This window comes from Myxocyprinus asiaticus, chromosome 15 (assembly GCF_019703515.2).
Source record: "Myxocyprinus asiaticus isolate MX2 ecotype Aquarium Trade chromosome 15, UBuf_Myxa_2, whole genome shotgun sequence".
Classification (NCBI taxonomy): Eukaryota; Metazoa; Chordata; class Actinopteri; order Cypriniformes; family Catostomidae; genus Myxocyprinus; species Myxocyprinus asiaticus.
The window spans coordinates 28,065,556-28,081,707 of NC_059358.1; the positions used below are offsets into that span (position 1 = coordinate 28,065,556).

Sequence of the window (16,152 nt, forward strand, 5' to 3'; positions counted from 1 at the left end):
CAGTGGGTGTTGATCGGTGTCTCCAAGCCCCTCCCTCTTGGGTCATGTGACCAGTCAGTTTCATGAGGGGATTGGCTCCCCCACATTCTGCTTCAATTAACTCCCGCATCGCCATGGCAATACACAGTCTGGCTGGATCTGGAAACTTGAGATATCTATAAGAAAATGCAATATAATAATTTGGTGGTATGTTGTTATAAAAGCAACAGTAGTAAAGTGGTTAAGGGTCTGGTCTGGACTGGACTGGATAACCATAGAGACCCCCAAAACAGGTGCTTAACGAGCACTGTTTTCTTTCCTGTGTTGACGTATTTTGTATTAAAACAGAAAGTTTGGGTGGAGTGGAACATATCAAAGAGCTTGTCTTTGACTTGCTACTTGCTACTCTGTTGAAGGTTGTTTTAGGGGGAGGGACAATCTTGTTCTAGAGAGCATTTAATTAGACAAAAATCTGAGCAGTACAAGATGAGTCATCAGGGTTTTTGGTCCATCTTCATGAAAGAAAAAAACTGTACAATTTAAACAAAATGTAAAAAATAAAAAAAATAAAACTATATTGTTGCACTAGCCATAAATATAAACTATTCCTTCTCTGAAAGCTTTTGTATGAACATCTATTTAAGTGCCACCTTACTTGCCATGAATAAAAACCTCTCCAACCTGAACAGGGACTGTAAGACACTGAATCATCAGCTTTATCTCACTCTGATAAATCCTGAGCTACCTTTCCACTGGCATAAACATATGCTCCATAAGCTTATCCAAGCTAGGATTAGTTACATATCAGAGTTCCTGAAAACAACAATACACTACATTACATTACCGTCCTTATACAACAAACCCAGAACTGCAGTTTAAAGGGTTGCTTGTTGTCTTATTATGGGTGATGAACCTGCTTCACTCACGTGTCACACTTGATGAAAAAAAATGAATGAGGAAACTATTAACTGAATGCTCAGAAATGATCTGTCTGATGCCCATTGTGCATTTGTGCATTGAGACTACATGTCAGACATAATGAGCACTTCTACTCTGATCATTGCAAACACCAGAAAGCATCTGGCTTCTGTTTGCTGTCAGTTTGGCTTCTTAATAGTGCAGCACAGACATATGACAGAGCACAAGTATCAGTTTATTGAAATGGAAATGGCAGTTACACATCCTAACGTATCCAAACAACATCCGGTTAGCTATTCACAGTGATGTGTGTGCAGTAGCAATTAATTATTATCCTGAAGACCACTGATAGTCAACTGTGCTGCGGGGTGAAAGAAAGCACAGTTAGCTTACAAGCTACATAAACTCCTCTCACCTGCACAGGCGAAGTGGTCACCTCTCCTCTCCTCTCTTTACCCTTTTATCCGGACAATAATGCCGTTTTATACTGAGACAAAAAAACGACAGACTCCAGCGGTTTTCAAGAATACCAGGTTAACGGCCCACTGGTTATTGGTACCTGACGTATAAATGCTCCGCTGGTGACCGTCCTGTATTTATTTACATTTCCCCGTGTGGCCCACTGAAACAAGAGTGAACACGAATCCAGCACATTACGCTCCGGCTATTCACCAACGCGACTTGCGTAAAGACCAACGACAAACGCTTTGAATTGTGCTGCGACTCTCGACGGACGAAGCGAGATGTGCGTTATGGTTACGTCAAATTCCTAAAGTGACAGCGCATGCTTTGGCTTGAGTGACAGGGTGATAAACTTTTGTTTCAACATCCAGCATTTTTATTAGATTTAAACGAAATGTACAAGTATTTTGTGCCATAAGCAACAATCACAAAGAAAATGTAATTTCGCACACCACAAAAGGAATCAAATAGGCTACAGACACTTATTTATATTCGAAAACATTTCACATGGTTGCAGTAGCAGCTAAGTCAAAATCAAAAGTAACAGTCAGTATCTGGTGTGGCCACCAGCTGCATTAAGTACTGCAGTGCATCTCTTCCTCAGTTGTTGCTGTGAGATGTAACCCCACTCTTCCACCAAGGCACTTGCAAGTTCCCGGACATTTCTGGGGGGAATGGCCCTAGCCCTCACCATACGATCCAACAGGTCCCAGACATGCTCAATGGGATTGAGATCCGGGCTCTTTGCTGGCCATGGCAGAACACTGATATTCCTGTCTTGCAGGAAATCACGCACAGAACGAGCAGTATGGCTGGTGGCATTGTCATGCTGGAGGGTCATGTCAGGATGAGCCTGCAGGAAGGGAACCACATGAGGGAGGAGGATGTCTACCCTGTAGGCACAGCATTGAGATTGTCTGCAATGACAACATGCTCAGTCTGATGATGCTGTGACACACTGCCCCAGACCATGACGGACCCTCCACCTCCAAATCGATCCCACTCCAGAGTATAGGCCTTGGTGTAACGCTCGTTCCTTCGACGATAAACGCGAGTCCGACCATCACTCCTGGTCAGACAAAAAAACTTTCTAAAAAGAAATAATGACAAATAGTTTTCATTAATCAATTAATGTCATACAAAGTCCGGTAAACAGAAAAAGAGCTAAATCAATATTTGGTGTGAACACTTTTGCTTTCAAAACAGCACCAATTCTCCTACTTACACCTGGACACAGTTTTTCTTGGTTGTTGGCAGATAGGATGTTCCAAGCTTCTTGGAGAATTCGCCACAGTCCTTTTATTTATTTAGGCTGTCTCAATTGCTTCTGTCTCTTCATGTAATCTCAGACTGACCCGATGTTCCGTGGGGGGCACTGTGAGGGCCATGTCATCTGTTGCAGGGCTCCCTGTTCTTCTATTCTAATCTTTTCTATTTGCAAAAGGAATGTTTGGGAGTCTAAAATGTATATTTCCTATTGACACACTAAAGTAGCAGATATAAATAACCACCTTAAGACAAAGTTTTTGTGAAACATCTTATGTGCCTAAGACTTTTGCACATTACTGTATGTGCCGGGTCACTGAAGATCTGAGGGATGTAGTGTAAGTAATAATTTTTGGTGAAACACCCATGCATTTAAGGGTTAAACAACTTTAAACCACTAACGAAGTGACTAGTACATTTGAAAAATTTGTTTAAAATGATGTAAACTCACCTGAGATGAAATATTACTCAAGTGTATTTCTGTAAACTCCCTATCACCTGTGACCAAATTCAACACTAACATAAAAAAAAACATAGACCACATGCTGATGTCATCTGTGTGTTTTTATTATGAATTTTTTGAACAGCATATTTCTTCAGACAGTTATCATTATTAATCAAATCATATTATCCATGGCATTGTATCTATAAGTATAGTTCATTGTCCCAGTGGTAACCATTGTAATAATATACCTTATTATTTTTTCCATTCTTTATATCACACTGCAAAACAACAGGCCTTCATTTACTGACAGATTTCCACTGTACACTAACACAGACAGAGAATTAGTCACGGGAAAAGAGAGAAAAGTGCAAGCTGGAAAGAGGAAGGGCAGCACAGTTGTACATTCAGAAACCAAAAAGCAGTGGCAGTATCTAAAGAGTGGAAGGATAGAGAGGAAGAGAGGGACAGGGAAAGGAAAAGAGAAGGAATGTTCAGACACGTGTGCATGTTGAAAGGGATGATGGCATGATGGAGGTGAAAATGTTCTAGGCATAACAACAAAGTGCCTTTCTGTTACTCTGTGGTTCAGATATTAACAAGTTTTTAAATTACACAATTTAACACACAAATAAATAGACATTCATCAAGCCAATCATTACCGCTCTTATTACTAATACTATTATTGTTATTATCACTGTTTTTTACCAATAGAGATATTAGAAAAAATAACAAGCCTATCTGAAAGTGCAAAGACTGAAAATGAAAGAAAATAAATGGAACCAACAATCAAAAAATTATTATAATAGTAGTAGTCATTTGTATTTACATACATTTAAGTACAATCAAAACTGCCCATATTGAGTTAACATTCTGAAACAGCAGAGGGCATTGCACTGTACTCTGTGGTTTGTGAGGTTGTGAGCAGAGGTGCACAAAGATTTGTGTGTGTGCATGTGTGAAGGTAATAATTCTGGTATTGTAATGCTTAAAAGAAAGCAATTTCACACCTACCTGTAATCTATCACTATTAATAAACACCATTACTGACTAGTCCTCTAAATCTGTACATGTGAATTTGTCAGAGGAATGTATCAAGAGCTTCTAAAGTTGTTGAGTTTTGGACTCCATATATTGGGCACTAGAAATTACATTAGTTAAAAAAGTCTGTAAGTTGTGACCTAATTTTGAAACACTGTCTGAGTTAATTAGCTAATATGAGATCATTTACAGTTTTCATGTGTTGGATACAACTGGAAAGGTTGTAGGATGAATGGATGCAGTATATAATTGTGCCATTTTTAAATATTGGGATCTGGATCGAAAATGGCAAAATGCTAGTCAGACATCTGAACAGAGGCTATGCATTGTGCATTGTGTTTGAGGGAGCGTACATTCCAGAGAGAAGCATTGCATTCACAGGCTGAGATCCAATAAAAAGTCACAGATGTGTTACAGACTTTTCATTTTCTTTGACGTTGTGTCTGTGTATAGCATGTTAGTGGTAATTCCAGTATAATCTATGAGTGGGTGTTTTTAGATTATGTGGGCATAGCTGATTGGCTCAGTAGCGTCTGGGGGCGGAGTCTCTTCCATCTTTCTTGAAGATGATTCGTTGGTCATCACTTGAATCATCAGGCGAATCCACTGCTTCTTCCTCATCATCACACTCTTCTTCCATATCTGTCGCAATGCCCATGCGGGATTCATATGACTAAAATAAAGGGAAAAAAACAGAGACTTATAAATAACACAAGTCACTAGACACATTACCAGCAATGTTTATCTGTCCTGTACTTATGGATTCATACCTCCATAGGGTTCACAATAATGGTGAGGGCAGAATCATCCCATTGGTTACTGCCCTCCTTGTCTCCGCCTATTGCTCCTTCACCACGATGGTGGATGGAACGGATGCGGAACACACCAAGAATCACCATGACAACCAAGAAACCTACACACACCATGATGATGACAGTTGCAGCTCCTGGAACAACTGTTTGCGTGAGAAGGAAAGAGAGACATTGTTTATTCTTTATCGTTTATGATTCGTTAAAGTAGTCATAATATGTGGAATCACATTTTCCTTGATCCTTTTGGTATAAAATAGTTCATTGTACTATGAAAACATACTGTAAGTTGCAGAACTTTCTCCCCATTAAAAGCAAGCTGCAAAAAAAAAAATCTTGTTGTCAATATATATATATATATATATATATATATATATATATATATATATATATATATATATATATATTTATTTATTTTTTTTTTTTTTTACATATGACCGCCCACATTTACAAGTCATAACAGCCATTCAGAGTTCAGAAACTTGGTCTGCTCAGTCATGGTGTGGTAATGTACTATAAGTAGATACTATTATTCTTAAACAACAGAAGAACTAATGAGCTACAGAGTAAACCACTGTTGCTCATTTGCAAAGTGGAGCACAATCAGTGGCGTAACTTGGATCTTGCGGGCCCCAGTGCAAAGAAACTGTCGGGCCCCCTCCTTGGGGAGCCATGGTCGTTTTTCATCACCCCTCGGGCCCGCATCATTTTTATGGTTTCTTTTGGTCGACCATTGCGGGCCCCCTCTCACCATGGTGTCTAGGGCAGCTGCCCACCCTGCCCTCTAGTTACGCCCCTGAACACAATACAGAACCATTAAATTCTATGGGTCAAGAAGAGAGTGTGGAAAATGGTAATGAAAACTAAATGAAACTGTTATAGGTGCAAAATCTGGACTACCATTATACTATTATACTAGACCTCAGAGAAAAAATAAGTCCCTTTAATAGTCAAAGATGTTATTCACCAAGGAGGAGAATGACAGTTACGTAGAGATAAATATTTGTGTTTTTGTACGTGTTAGTGTATGCATGGGCATGTACCAGAGTTGTGGTGTTGGTTGGGGAGTGTGTGCCCACTCAGTTCACCAGTGTGGTGGGATGGATGGAGGAACTGCTGTTGAGATGCCAGCAGGTGAGACGGATGGTACAGACTGTCCAGACTGTGCAGGAAATTCACCTGAGCAAGCGCACAAGAAAGTGAGAGTGTGTTAATTATGCATCAATTTAAGAGCTGTTCTGTCCCCTAGAGTGTGTACTTTCAGTTGTGTTCTTTGTCAGGGAGAGTATGTATTGGGTTAATTTGGTGTTGTGTGGGTCATAGTGAAGGATCAGTTTTCAGCTGTGTTTATTACCTCCAGCGTGAGCTCGTTGCTGGTGTACCGACCGTTCATTTCTGAGCATGAGAGACGGAACCTTCTCTCGAAACGGGCTGAGCCCTTTGCTAACCGATAGCGAATGGACCGCAACATGTCCTCATACACAGAGATAGATTCCGCTCCTGAAACAGAGGAAAAACAAAGAAATAGATTGTTGGTTTTTCTCTACTTCCTATTGAAATAAATAAGAAGGTGGTCAAGATGACTTGTTTCTGCTAAAATAACTTTTTTCAGTCATTACTGGTCATTTTAGCAGAATTAGCAGAACATACATTGTTTGCATTTTCAGTGACTGCAAAACCTTTTTGGACATATAAAGGTGCTGTAAGCGATTTTTGAAGTATGCAACAAATGTTCCTTAAAGATATTAATGAAATAAGTGTCCTGAGATATCTCACCGGTCTCTGTGACAGCTGTAGACTTTGTAAACAGTAAACAAAAATGTGTCCGCGGACAGCGGACATTGACACTTTTCACCTTTCAATCATGTTGCTTGTTCTCATTTGAAGCAGATCATTGAGGCTATGATTCATAATGTTTGTCAGATAAGGTATTGTGCCATTGTTGAATTTGACAGTCACAGGAACAACAATGCTGCTTTTTTGCTCGGTTTTGGTCTCAAAATTATCTTTTTTTGATAATTTTGATAAAATGAGGGGGGCGTGGCTAATTCAATGGCTCAGTCATGTGAAAGCTTCAGAACGCTAAAGTCGCTTACAGCACCTTTAAAGGGTTCATGACATGCTTATTAAAAAAAATCATTTTAATATGTTCCTTGAGGTTCACTTATAATATCTGTAAAAAAATGTGCACAAAAAAAATATGTAAACATGATCACTTTCCACCCTCATTCTTTCCCTCTGTCAGAAACACTTGGTTTTGGTGCTGCTTCTCCTTTAAGACTTGACAGTAAACAGCCACTGTTATGATTGGCTCTCTGCTCTTGACTGACCTACTCTCTCCTTGCCATCTCACTGCTCACTGCTTCTGGGTGGGGCTACAGAAGTGATAAAGTAAATAGGCATTGATGTGTTGTTGATGAGGCGGTCAGATGCAAATGTCTACCACAGTGTGACATCACAATGTGGAAGAAGTAGAGAATGAGTCGTTTTGGCATTTTGGTTCCAAGAAATACTCTTTTTGCAGTGAGGAGGAAGTTTTGAGTTCTGAAACCTACAGCATGTTTTTGTAGTATAATTACATCTTACATGCCAAAAGACCAAGGAAAATTTGATTCCTTATGTCATGACCCATATAAGCCACACTGAAATATCAAAACATATGAAATATTAATCAAATATTTATTTAATTATTTTAAATATTTTTTCATTTATTAATTAAACCAAATAATAAACTATGCCATTTAATATGAACAAAAATATTTTAAATATGAATACATTTAATATAACATAACAAAAAGTGGCATTTATTTGCAAGGAAACACACTTTATTTTTTCAGTTAACATTTTTTATTGATTCATGGACATAAAACAAAGAAAAAACACAACATATAAACATTGAATCAACATTTAACATTTAACCCCACTATTACCCCTCCCCCTCCCCAATCACCAGCCACACCCTGACCCCCAACGAACACCTCTGTGGTCACAAATAAGAATACACACACACACACACACACACACATGCACACGCACGCACACGCACACGCACACGCACGCACACGCACACACACCCACACCCATAAAATATATATATATAATTATCATAATTAAAACTAAACTACTCTCTCCACAGCTTGTTCCCGAGAGTCCCCCCAAAACACTAAGCACTCCATTTCCAATCAAACAAATTCTGACATCTCTAGATGCAGACTTGATGTTTTTTAGAATCCTAGCCCACACTCCCTCCTCCAATACCAAGTTTAAATCTTTCTACCATAATCTCTTGATAGAAGTTAAAGCTCCAACTCCCAGACTCTTAATTAGCAGGGAGTAATACACTGATGCCTCATGACCTTTTCCAAAAGCAGTAATCACCCAGAGTATTTGCTGCTTTAGGGGGGTGTGTGCTACTCCCAAAAACAATACAGAGCAGGTGGTGCAGCTGTAAATACCTATAGAACTGAGATCTGGGAATCCCAAAATGTTGAACCAAATTTTCAAAAGATCACAACACACCACTCTCATATAGTGTAGTAACCCCCCTCACAATCCACTCTGACCAGCAGAAGGGGGACTTATTCATACATAATTTAGAGTTCAGCCATATGCTTGAGGCAACATTTAAATAAATGTCAGAATTAAACACTCTGGACACTTTTGTCCATACCGAGTGCAAATACGAGGTAACGGGGTGTAACTTAACTTCAATTAGTTTGATAGAAAGGCTTTGAAATGGCAAAATAGGGGCAAGAAATTCCTGTTCAATACAAAACCAAGGAGGGGCTCTCTTAGGTGGATGCGACCAATGAGCCAAATGTCTGGGACCGAATGCATAATAATAAAACAAAATCTTGGGTAGGCCTAGCCCACCTTTGTCAGTCAGCCTTTGTCACTTAATAAAATGTAATCTAGGATGCTTGCCATTCCAAATGAAGGACTTTGCTATGCTATCAAACTGCTTGAAATAAGAGATTGTAACAGGTAGTTACATTTTGAAATACAATTCATTTTAATATCATTAACCTTCCCAATCATCGATAAATGTAATGAAGTCCACCTGCCCACATCGCTCGAAAACCTTTTTATTAAGGGATCAAAATGAACTCCAACAAATCAGACAAATTTGCTGGGAATAAAATGACCAAATACTTAATGCCCTGTTTGGGCCACTGGAAGGCACCCGGCTGGAAAGCCGTTACTGGGCAGTACACTGTCAGAGCCAAATCTTCGGATTTAGACCAGTTGACTCTGTATCCTGAGAATTTAGAAAAGGAATTAATAATTCTATGGAGGCAAGGCATAGATCTAGTAGGGTCAGAGACGAATAAAAAAAATATCATCTGCATAAAGCAAAAGCTTATGTGCCACACCTCCCACCACCACCCCTGGAAAACCATCTTCCCTTCTTATCGCGACTGCTAATGGTTCCAGGGCAAGACAGAACAATAATGGGGAAAGAGGGCAACCCTGCCAGGTGCCCCTATCCAGAGTAAAATAATCTGAAATTAATCAATTTGTTTGTACCACCGCTACCGGGTGTCTATAAAGTAACTTAATCCATCCAATAAAAGTATTCCCGAACTCGTATATTTCCAAAATCTTAAAAAGATAATCCCATCTACCATATCAAATGCCTTTTCTGCATCAAGTGAGATGGCCGCGACCGGAGTCTGATCATTCGCCACTGACCACATAATATTGATGAAATGCCTAATGTTATCAGAAGAGCTGCAGCCCCGAATAAACCCCACCTGATCTATATGTATAAGAGATGCAATAACTTTACTTAATCGGTTAGCCAGAATTTTTTGACAATATTTTTACGTCTAGCTGGATCAGGTAAATTGGACAGTAACTCTTACACTCGCTTAGATCTTTGTCCTTTTTAAGAATCAGACTGATCCGGGCTTGAGTCATGGTTGGCGGAAGCTTTCCATTCTTTAATGATTCCGTATAAATTTCTAACAAAAGTGGAGCCAGTTCTGTAGCATAAGATCTAAAAAATTCAGCGGCAAAGCCGTCTGCCTGTAGGCAAGGCCTTAATTACCTCGTCATGTTCCTCCAAGGTTATCTCAGAATCAAGAGAATTTTTTTGCTCAGTCATCAGTTCAGGGAGTTCTAATGGTTCCACAAAGTTTCTAATGTTTTCATCAGTAGACGAAGATGTGGAACTATAGAGATCAAGATAGAATTCTTTAAAAGCATTATTAATATCAATGGCTGAGGTAAATATTTCAATCACCAGCAGATTTCACTGAGGGAATGGTAGAAAAAGACTCTCTCTGCTTTATATATCTAGCCAAAAGCTTCCCTGCTTTGTCCCCCGACTCAAAATATGACTGTCTTGCCCTGAATAGCCAAAACGCCACCTTCCGCTACAAAATAGTATTATATCTGTATTTCAATCGGGATCAATTCTCTGAGGCCATCAGACGACATTCGGCGCTTCAGCTCTGCCTCCGCACTTTTAATATTCCCTTCCAACTCCACGAGTTCTCGTGCTATGGATTTTTTGGTGAATGAGGCATACTGTATGATCCAACCCTTAAATGCCTCCCAATCCACGCCCACAGAGGATACTGAGGACCAGTTGGTCTCCATATAGACATTGATTTCAGGATTTGGCAAAAGGTATAAATTAAAGCAGCAACTACATGATTTCTTTTTCTCCGTATGTGGCATCACCTCTAAATTCACCAGGGCATGATCTGAGACTAAAATGTTTCCAATTGAACAATCAATAACAGATGAAATGAGGGACTTAGATATAAAAAAAAAAATCTATTTTAGAATAAATCTTATGGACTGATGAAAAAAATGTGTAGTCCCAACTAGATGGGTTCAAAAGTCTCTAAATATCTGTTAGACCAAGATTTTTACACATCCTGTGAAGCGTCACTGTTGCTCTAGGGGGCTTACACACTTTTGCTTCACTATGATCAAGGACTGAGTCCATCAAAAGATTAAAGTCTCCTCCCAATATTATATCATGAGGGGTGCCAACGGCTTGCAACATCCCTTCAAGATCTATAAAAAAAGCCCTGATCATCAGTGTTAGGTGCCAAAATCAATATTTGCCCCTGAATTTCTGATAAAACAATAATGACTCTTCCTAATTTATCTTTAATATGTTTGAGATATTTGAATTGTAGATGTTTACTTATTAATGTAATGACTCCCCTGCTCTTACTTGTGCCAGCACTAAAGAAAACATGTCCACCCCATATCTTCCAAATATTTTCAGCTTCCTGCAGGGAAAGATGTGTTTCTTGAAGAAACACTATATCATATTTCTTACATTTATGAAAAGAAATAACCTTCCTTCTTTTTATGGGGTGCCCCAACCCATTCATATTCCACGTGGAGAGAGACAATCCACTCATATTAACACTTGTCATTTTGACACATTAGAAAAAATAGATTGTGTGTCAAAAATAAAATTATAACGACCACATTCCAACATTAGTGCAACAATCAAACTCGAACTTCCCCCAAACAAAAAACACAGAAAAAAGAAAAACATGCACATTAACCCTGCGCACGACAGAGCCAACCGGCGTCCATCCCTCTAAACTCAAACAGTCCATGTACGCCTACGAAAGCCCCCACGACAAATTTGCCATTGAATTGCTCAAGTCCATTGCTTCTATACAAATTTTGTTAGACAGAATTACACAACAGAAAATAATCTATAAACAAACTCCAGCCAATAGGAGGCATAAGCACAAAGAACATGTAGATTCATCCACATAACTGTTCCGAAGGCGTGTTCTTCAACAAACTCCAGCCACTAGGAGGAACCAGCAAAAAAAAAACAAAAAAGGCACCCAGTTTCCTCTGACATTTAAGTGAATGTTACATGAGTGCAACAGATGCCCAAATCATTCCAATGTTTTGCAAGAAATATTCCACAGAACAAACTCCAACAAATAGGAGGCATAAGCACAAAGAACATGCAGATTCATCCACAAACTGTCCAGAAGGAGTGTTATCCCACAAAACAAACACCAGCCGCTAGGCGGAACATGCACAAAAAGAAACAAAGAAGGTGCACAGTTTCCTCTGACAGTCAAGTGAATGTTCCTTGAGTCAGGCCCACTCGGCTGCATAGAGAGTATCACACAATGACCTACTCATTCCATTGACTTTATGAAGGACATCGCTTGCTGTGGGCATGTAAATATTTTGCGGCCATCCTTAGTATCTGTTCTCAATTTGGCCGGGAACAACAGTGAAAATGCGACCTTCCGTTGATGTAAGAGTTTCTTGCATTCCTTGAATCGATCACGTTTCTCTCGTTGAATTCGCAAAGTCTGGGAACAAGAAAATGTTGTGGTTCTTCCAAGAAAGCCTTCCTTTACTCCTCACCTCGCGTAACACGAGATCTTTATCGGATGATCTCAGAAATTTGGCCAGAATTGATTGGGGCCTGTCTCCCTCTGCGGATCTCCGAGCTGGAACTCTGTGAGCTCGCTCGATTTCAGCTTATGGCCTGTTATGTCAAGCAGACTCAGGAAGAGCCGTCTACGAATTTCACCATATCTCGGCCTTCTTCATCCTCAGGAATTCCAACAATTCAGATGTTGTTTTGCCGGTTGCGATTCTCAAGGTCTTCCAACTTTTCCCAGACATGCTCCAAGTCTGTCTTGGTCACTGGCGGATTAGCAGCTAATTCCCTGTCCGATGTGTCCAGATGATCGATCCGTTTCTCAACATCCAACACTCTTGAAACCATCTCAGTGAATTTCGTCTCCATGGCAGTGATCGATCGACGTACTACAGCAAGATCCTCCAAGTCTGCAATGACCTTCGTCAGCATTGCTGACATGTTCAACAGCTCACGCTGAATCTCTTTCACCGCACTGTCCAAACTGAGTCCCAGGCTTTTGGCCTGTTGCTCAGGGGCTTCAGCTTGAGCACGTAAGTGTCTTTTAATGTCTCCAGAGCCTGAGGAATGAATTCTTTGACATATTGTCTTCCTAGAACAGTCAAGAATCAGAGTGTATTGAATCTCACCGGTTTATGACATAAAAAGTATTAAAACTAGCAAAGTGCGCAGAGCTCGCCGTTCACACATCCGACCCTTGCATGATGCCACGCGACTAAGGAAACACTCTTTTAAAACTAAACATTAAAAAAAAAATTACGTTCAAAATGGAAAACAGTAGAAATATTGTTGAAAATTAAGACAAAAATTTTTTTGGACACTTTCTGGTTGTCAAACCTTAGTGAAATTATTAATGTGATGAAATACACCTGTTACTCTGTTAAGAAATTGTGAACTTGAGCAGAACTGACTTTTTTACCTTGGGACCAGTTTGATAAAAGTAAATGGAAAAAATGGCAGAAAAATGAAGTAGTATCATTAGTTTGTGGATGCCAATTTGTTTGATATTTTCTACCTACATTAAGTGACTTGAGTTCAAAAGTGTTCAAATATTTTTTGGGGCCACTGTAGGGTAAATGGTGCTTTCCCATTGTATATACAGTGCATCCGGAAAGTATTCACAGCGCTTCACTTTTTCCACATTTTGTTATGTTACAGCCTTATTCCAAAATGGATTAAATTCATTATTTTCCTCAAAATTCTACAAACAATACCCCATAATGACAACGTGAAAAAAGTTTGTTTGAAATCTTTGCAAATTTATTAAAAATAAAAAACGAAAAAAAATAAAAAATTAACATGTACATAAGTATTCACAGCCTTTGCTCAATACTTTGTTGAAGCACCTTTGGCACCAATTACAGCCTCAAGTCTTTTTGAGTATGATGCTACAAGCTTGGCACACCTATTTTTGGGCAGTTTCTCCCATTCTTCTTTGCAGGACCTCTCAAGCTCCATCAGGTTGGATGGGGAGCGTCGGTGCACAGCCATTTTCAGATCTCTCCAGAGATGTTCAATCGGGTTCAAGTCTGGGCTCTGGCTGGGCCACTCAAGGACATTCACAGAGTTGTCCCGTAGCCACTCCTTTGTTATCTTGGCTGTGTGCTTAGGGTCGTTGTGCTGTTGGAAGATGAACCTTCGCCCCAGTCTGAGGTCCAGAGCGCTCTGGAGCAGGTTTTCATCAAGGATGTCTCTGTACATTGCTGCATTCATCTTTCCCTCCATCCTGACTTGTCTCCCAGTTCCTGCCGCTGAAAAACATCCCCACTGCATGATGCTGCCACCACCATGCTTCACTGTAGGGATGGTATTGGCCAGGTGATGAGCGGTGCCTGGTTTCCTCCAGACATGACGCTTGCCATTCAGGCCAAAGAGTTCAATCTTTGTTTCATCAGACCAGAGAATTTTGTTTCTCAGGGTCTGAGAGTCCTTCAGGTGCCTTTTGGCAAACTCCAGGCGGGCTGTCATGTGCCTTTTACTGAGGAATGGCTTCCGTCTGGCCACTCTACCATACAGGCCTGATTGGTGGAGTGCTATAGAGATGGTTGTTCTTCTGGAAGGTTCTCCTCTCTCCACAGAGAAACGCTGGAGCTCTGTCAGAGTGACCATCGGGTTCTTGGTCACCTCCCTGACAAAGGCCCTTCTCCCCCGATCGCTCAGATTGGCCGGGTGGCCAGCTCTATGAAGAGTCCTGGTGGTTCCAAACTTCTTCCATTTACAGATGATGGAGGCCACTGTGCTCATTGGGACCTTCAATGCTGCAGAATCTTTTCTGTACCCTTCCCCAGATCTGTGCCTCGATACAATCCTGTCTCGGAGGTCTACAGGCAATTCCTTGGACTTCATGGCTTGGTTTGTGCTCTGACATGCACTGTTAACTGTGGGACCTTATATAGACAGGTGTGTGCCTTTCCAAATCATGTCCAGTCAACTGAATTTACCACAGGTGGACTCCAATCAAGTTGTAGAAACATCTCAAGGATGATCAGTGGAAACAGGATGCACCTGAGTTCAATTTTGAGTGTCATGGCAAAGGCTGTGAATACTTATGTACATGTGATTTTTTTCTGTTTTTTATTTTTAATAAATTTGCAAAGATTTCAAACAAACTTATTTCATGTTGTCATTATGGGGTATTGTTTGTAGAATTTTGAGGAAAATAATGAATTTAATCCATTTTGGAATAAGGCTGTAACATATCAAAATGTGGAAAAAGTGAAGCGCTGTGAATACTTTCCGGATGCACTGTAAATCTTTCTTCATAAGTGGTTTCAAATAATTATTTTAAATGAAAAAACTCAAATTACCTGTGATGGCAATGTAGGCCGTTGTGTTAATGATGTCCAGCCCCCTCTCTCTTAATGCTTCCACGTCCACCAGAAGCTCCTCCCTTTCTGGGTTTAGCTCCTCCCCCAAGGGCTGGACTTCACACCCATCCAGAGTGTGAGCCACAGCATCTGACATCAGTGCTGATAAAGAGACAGAGAATAGTAGAATTATTTTCTACCCTTTGGTCATAACAAAGTAATAACATCACTTGGTTTGCTCTCACTTCCTATCGACAGCATAATACGCTTGTGATAAACAAAGACATTGGAACTTGTAGATACAGACAATGTCTTCACCTTAATATCTTTAAAGAAAGAGTCTATCTACAGTGTGCTGCACTGACCCTGGATAAAAGCAAAACTATGCCTTAGAATATAGATCTTTTGTTCTTAAATCTAAAGTGCGTCATTTTTTATTTGTTAAAATACTTTCTCTCATCCCAGCTTAATATTTGTTCCAGCATCCCGACCAGCCTGACATAGCAATTTTGGTTCAACCAATGGTGTGAGTTTGGAGTGGGACTATCTGTTTGTCCAGCCAATGGAAGAAAAGGAGAGTTTTTGAAAACAGTCATTATTTTAGCAGTTCCTTTTGGTGATGCTGGTGATGCAAATTCTGATGTGTATATAATGTTCCATTAATAAATGAACAGAATACTTTTTTGCGTAAAAGCTCTTTCGGAGATTGTACATCAAGCTGTGGGTTTACAGAAACCTTACTGTTTAAGGTTCAGATGTTCAAAGATGTTTTTTTACAAACTTACCGCCTCCTTCCATGCCCTGTGCTGCAGTATTAACAGCATGAGACAAGGAGCAGACGATACGGAGGTCAGGAAACAAGAGTACGCCTTGAGGGCCCTCAAATTCAGCAGCTGGTCTGGCAAGGTGGGGTCCCACCCCAGAGAGAGAGATCTGTGGGGCATCAGGCTGGAGCACAACCAGGTAACCCTCCAGCTGTCTGAGAGAGAGACAGCTCTCTTCACTGAAACACCTGCAGAATGACAAAGAACATTATGA

At 40.1% G+C, this 16,152-nt stretch overlaps 2 protein-coding genes across 5 annotated transcripts in view; both read right to left on the bottom strand.

Moving 5' to 3' along the window:
- The window catches only part of LOC127452725 (peroxisomal targeting signal 1 receptor-like), a 28,066-nt gene extending 26,360 nt beyond the window's left edge, over positions 1 to 1,706 (bottom strand). The window contains exons 1-2 of one of the 4 annotated variants that reach the window (XM_051718378.1): positions 1,313 to 1,706; positions 2 to 155 (exon numbers count right to left, since the gene is read on the bottom strand). In XM_051718378.1, the coding sequence (XP_051574338.1) occupies positions 2 to 115 (114 nt within the window). In that variant the 5' untranslated portion in view covers positions 116 to 155; positions 1,313 to 1,706. Of the gene's footprint in view, position 1; positions 649 to 1,312 lie in introns of those variants that run through there. The other 3 variants (XM_051718380.1, XM_051718381.1, XM_051718379.1) reach the window with 3 other exon arrangements.
- A 1,465-nt stretch (positions 1,707 to 3,171) lies between these two features.
- The window catches only part of LOC127452724 (calsyntenin-3-like), a 51,256-nt gene continuing 38,275 nt past the window's right edge, over positions 3,172 to 16,152 (bottom strand). Inside the window, exons 14-19 of the mRNA XM_051718377.1 lie at positions 15,900 to 16,126; positions 15,115 to 15,276; positions 6,272 to 6,417; positions 5,961 to 6,096; positions 4,879 to 5,063; positions 3,172 to 4,781 (exon numbers count right to left, since the gene is read on the bottom strand). Of these exons, the coding sequence (XP_051574337.1) occupies positions 4,632 to 4,781; positions 4,879 to 5,063; positions 5,961 to 6,096; positions 6,272 to 6,417; positions 15,115 to 15,276; positions 15,900 to 16,126 (1,006 nt within the window). The 3' untranslated portion in view covers positions 3,172 to 4,631. The remainder of the gene's footprint in view (positions 4,782 to 4,878; positions 5,064 to 5,960; positions 6,097 to 6,271; positions 6,418 to 15,114; positions 15,277 to 15,899; positions 16,127 to 16,152) is intronic.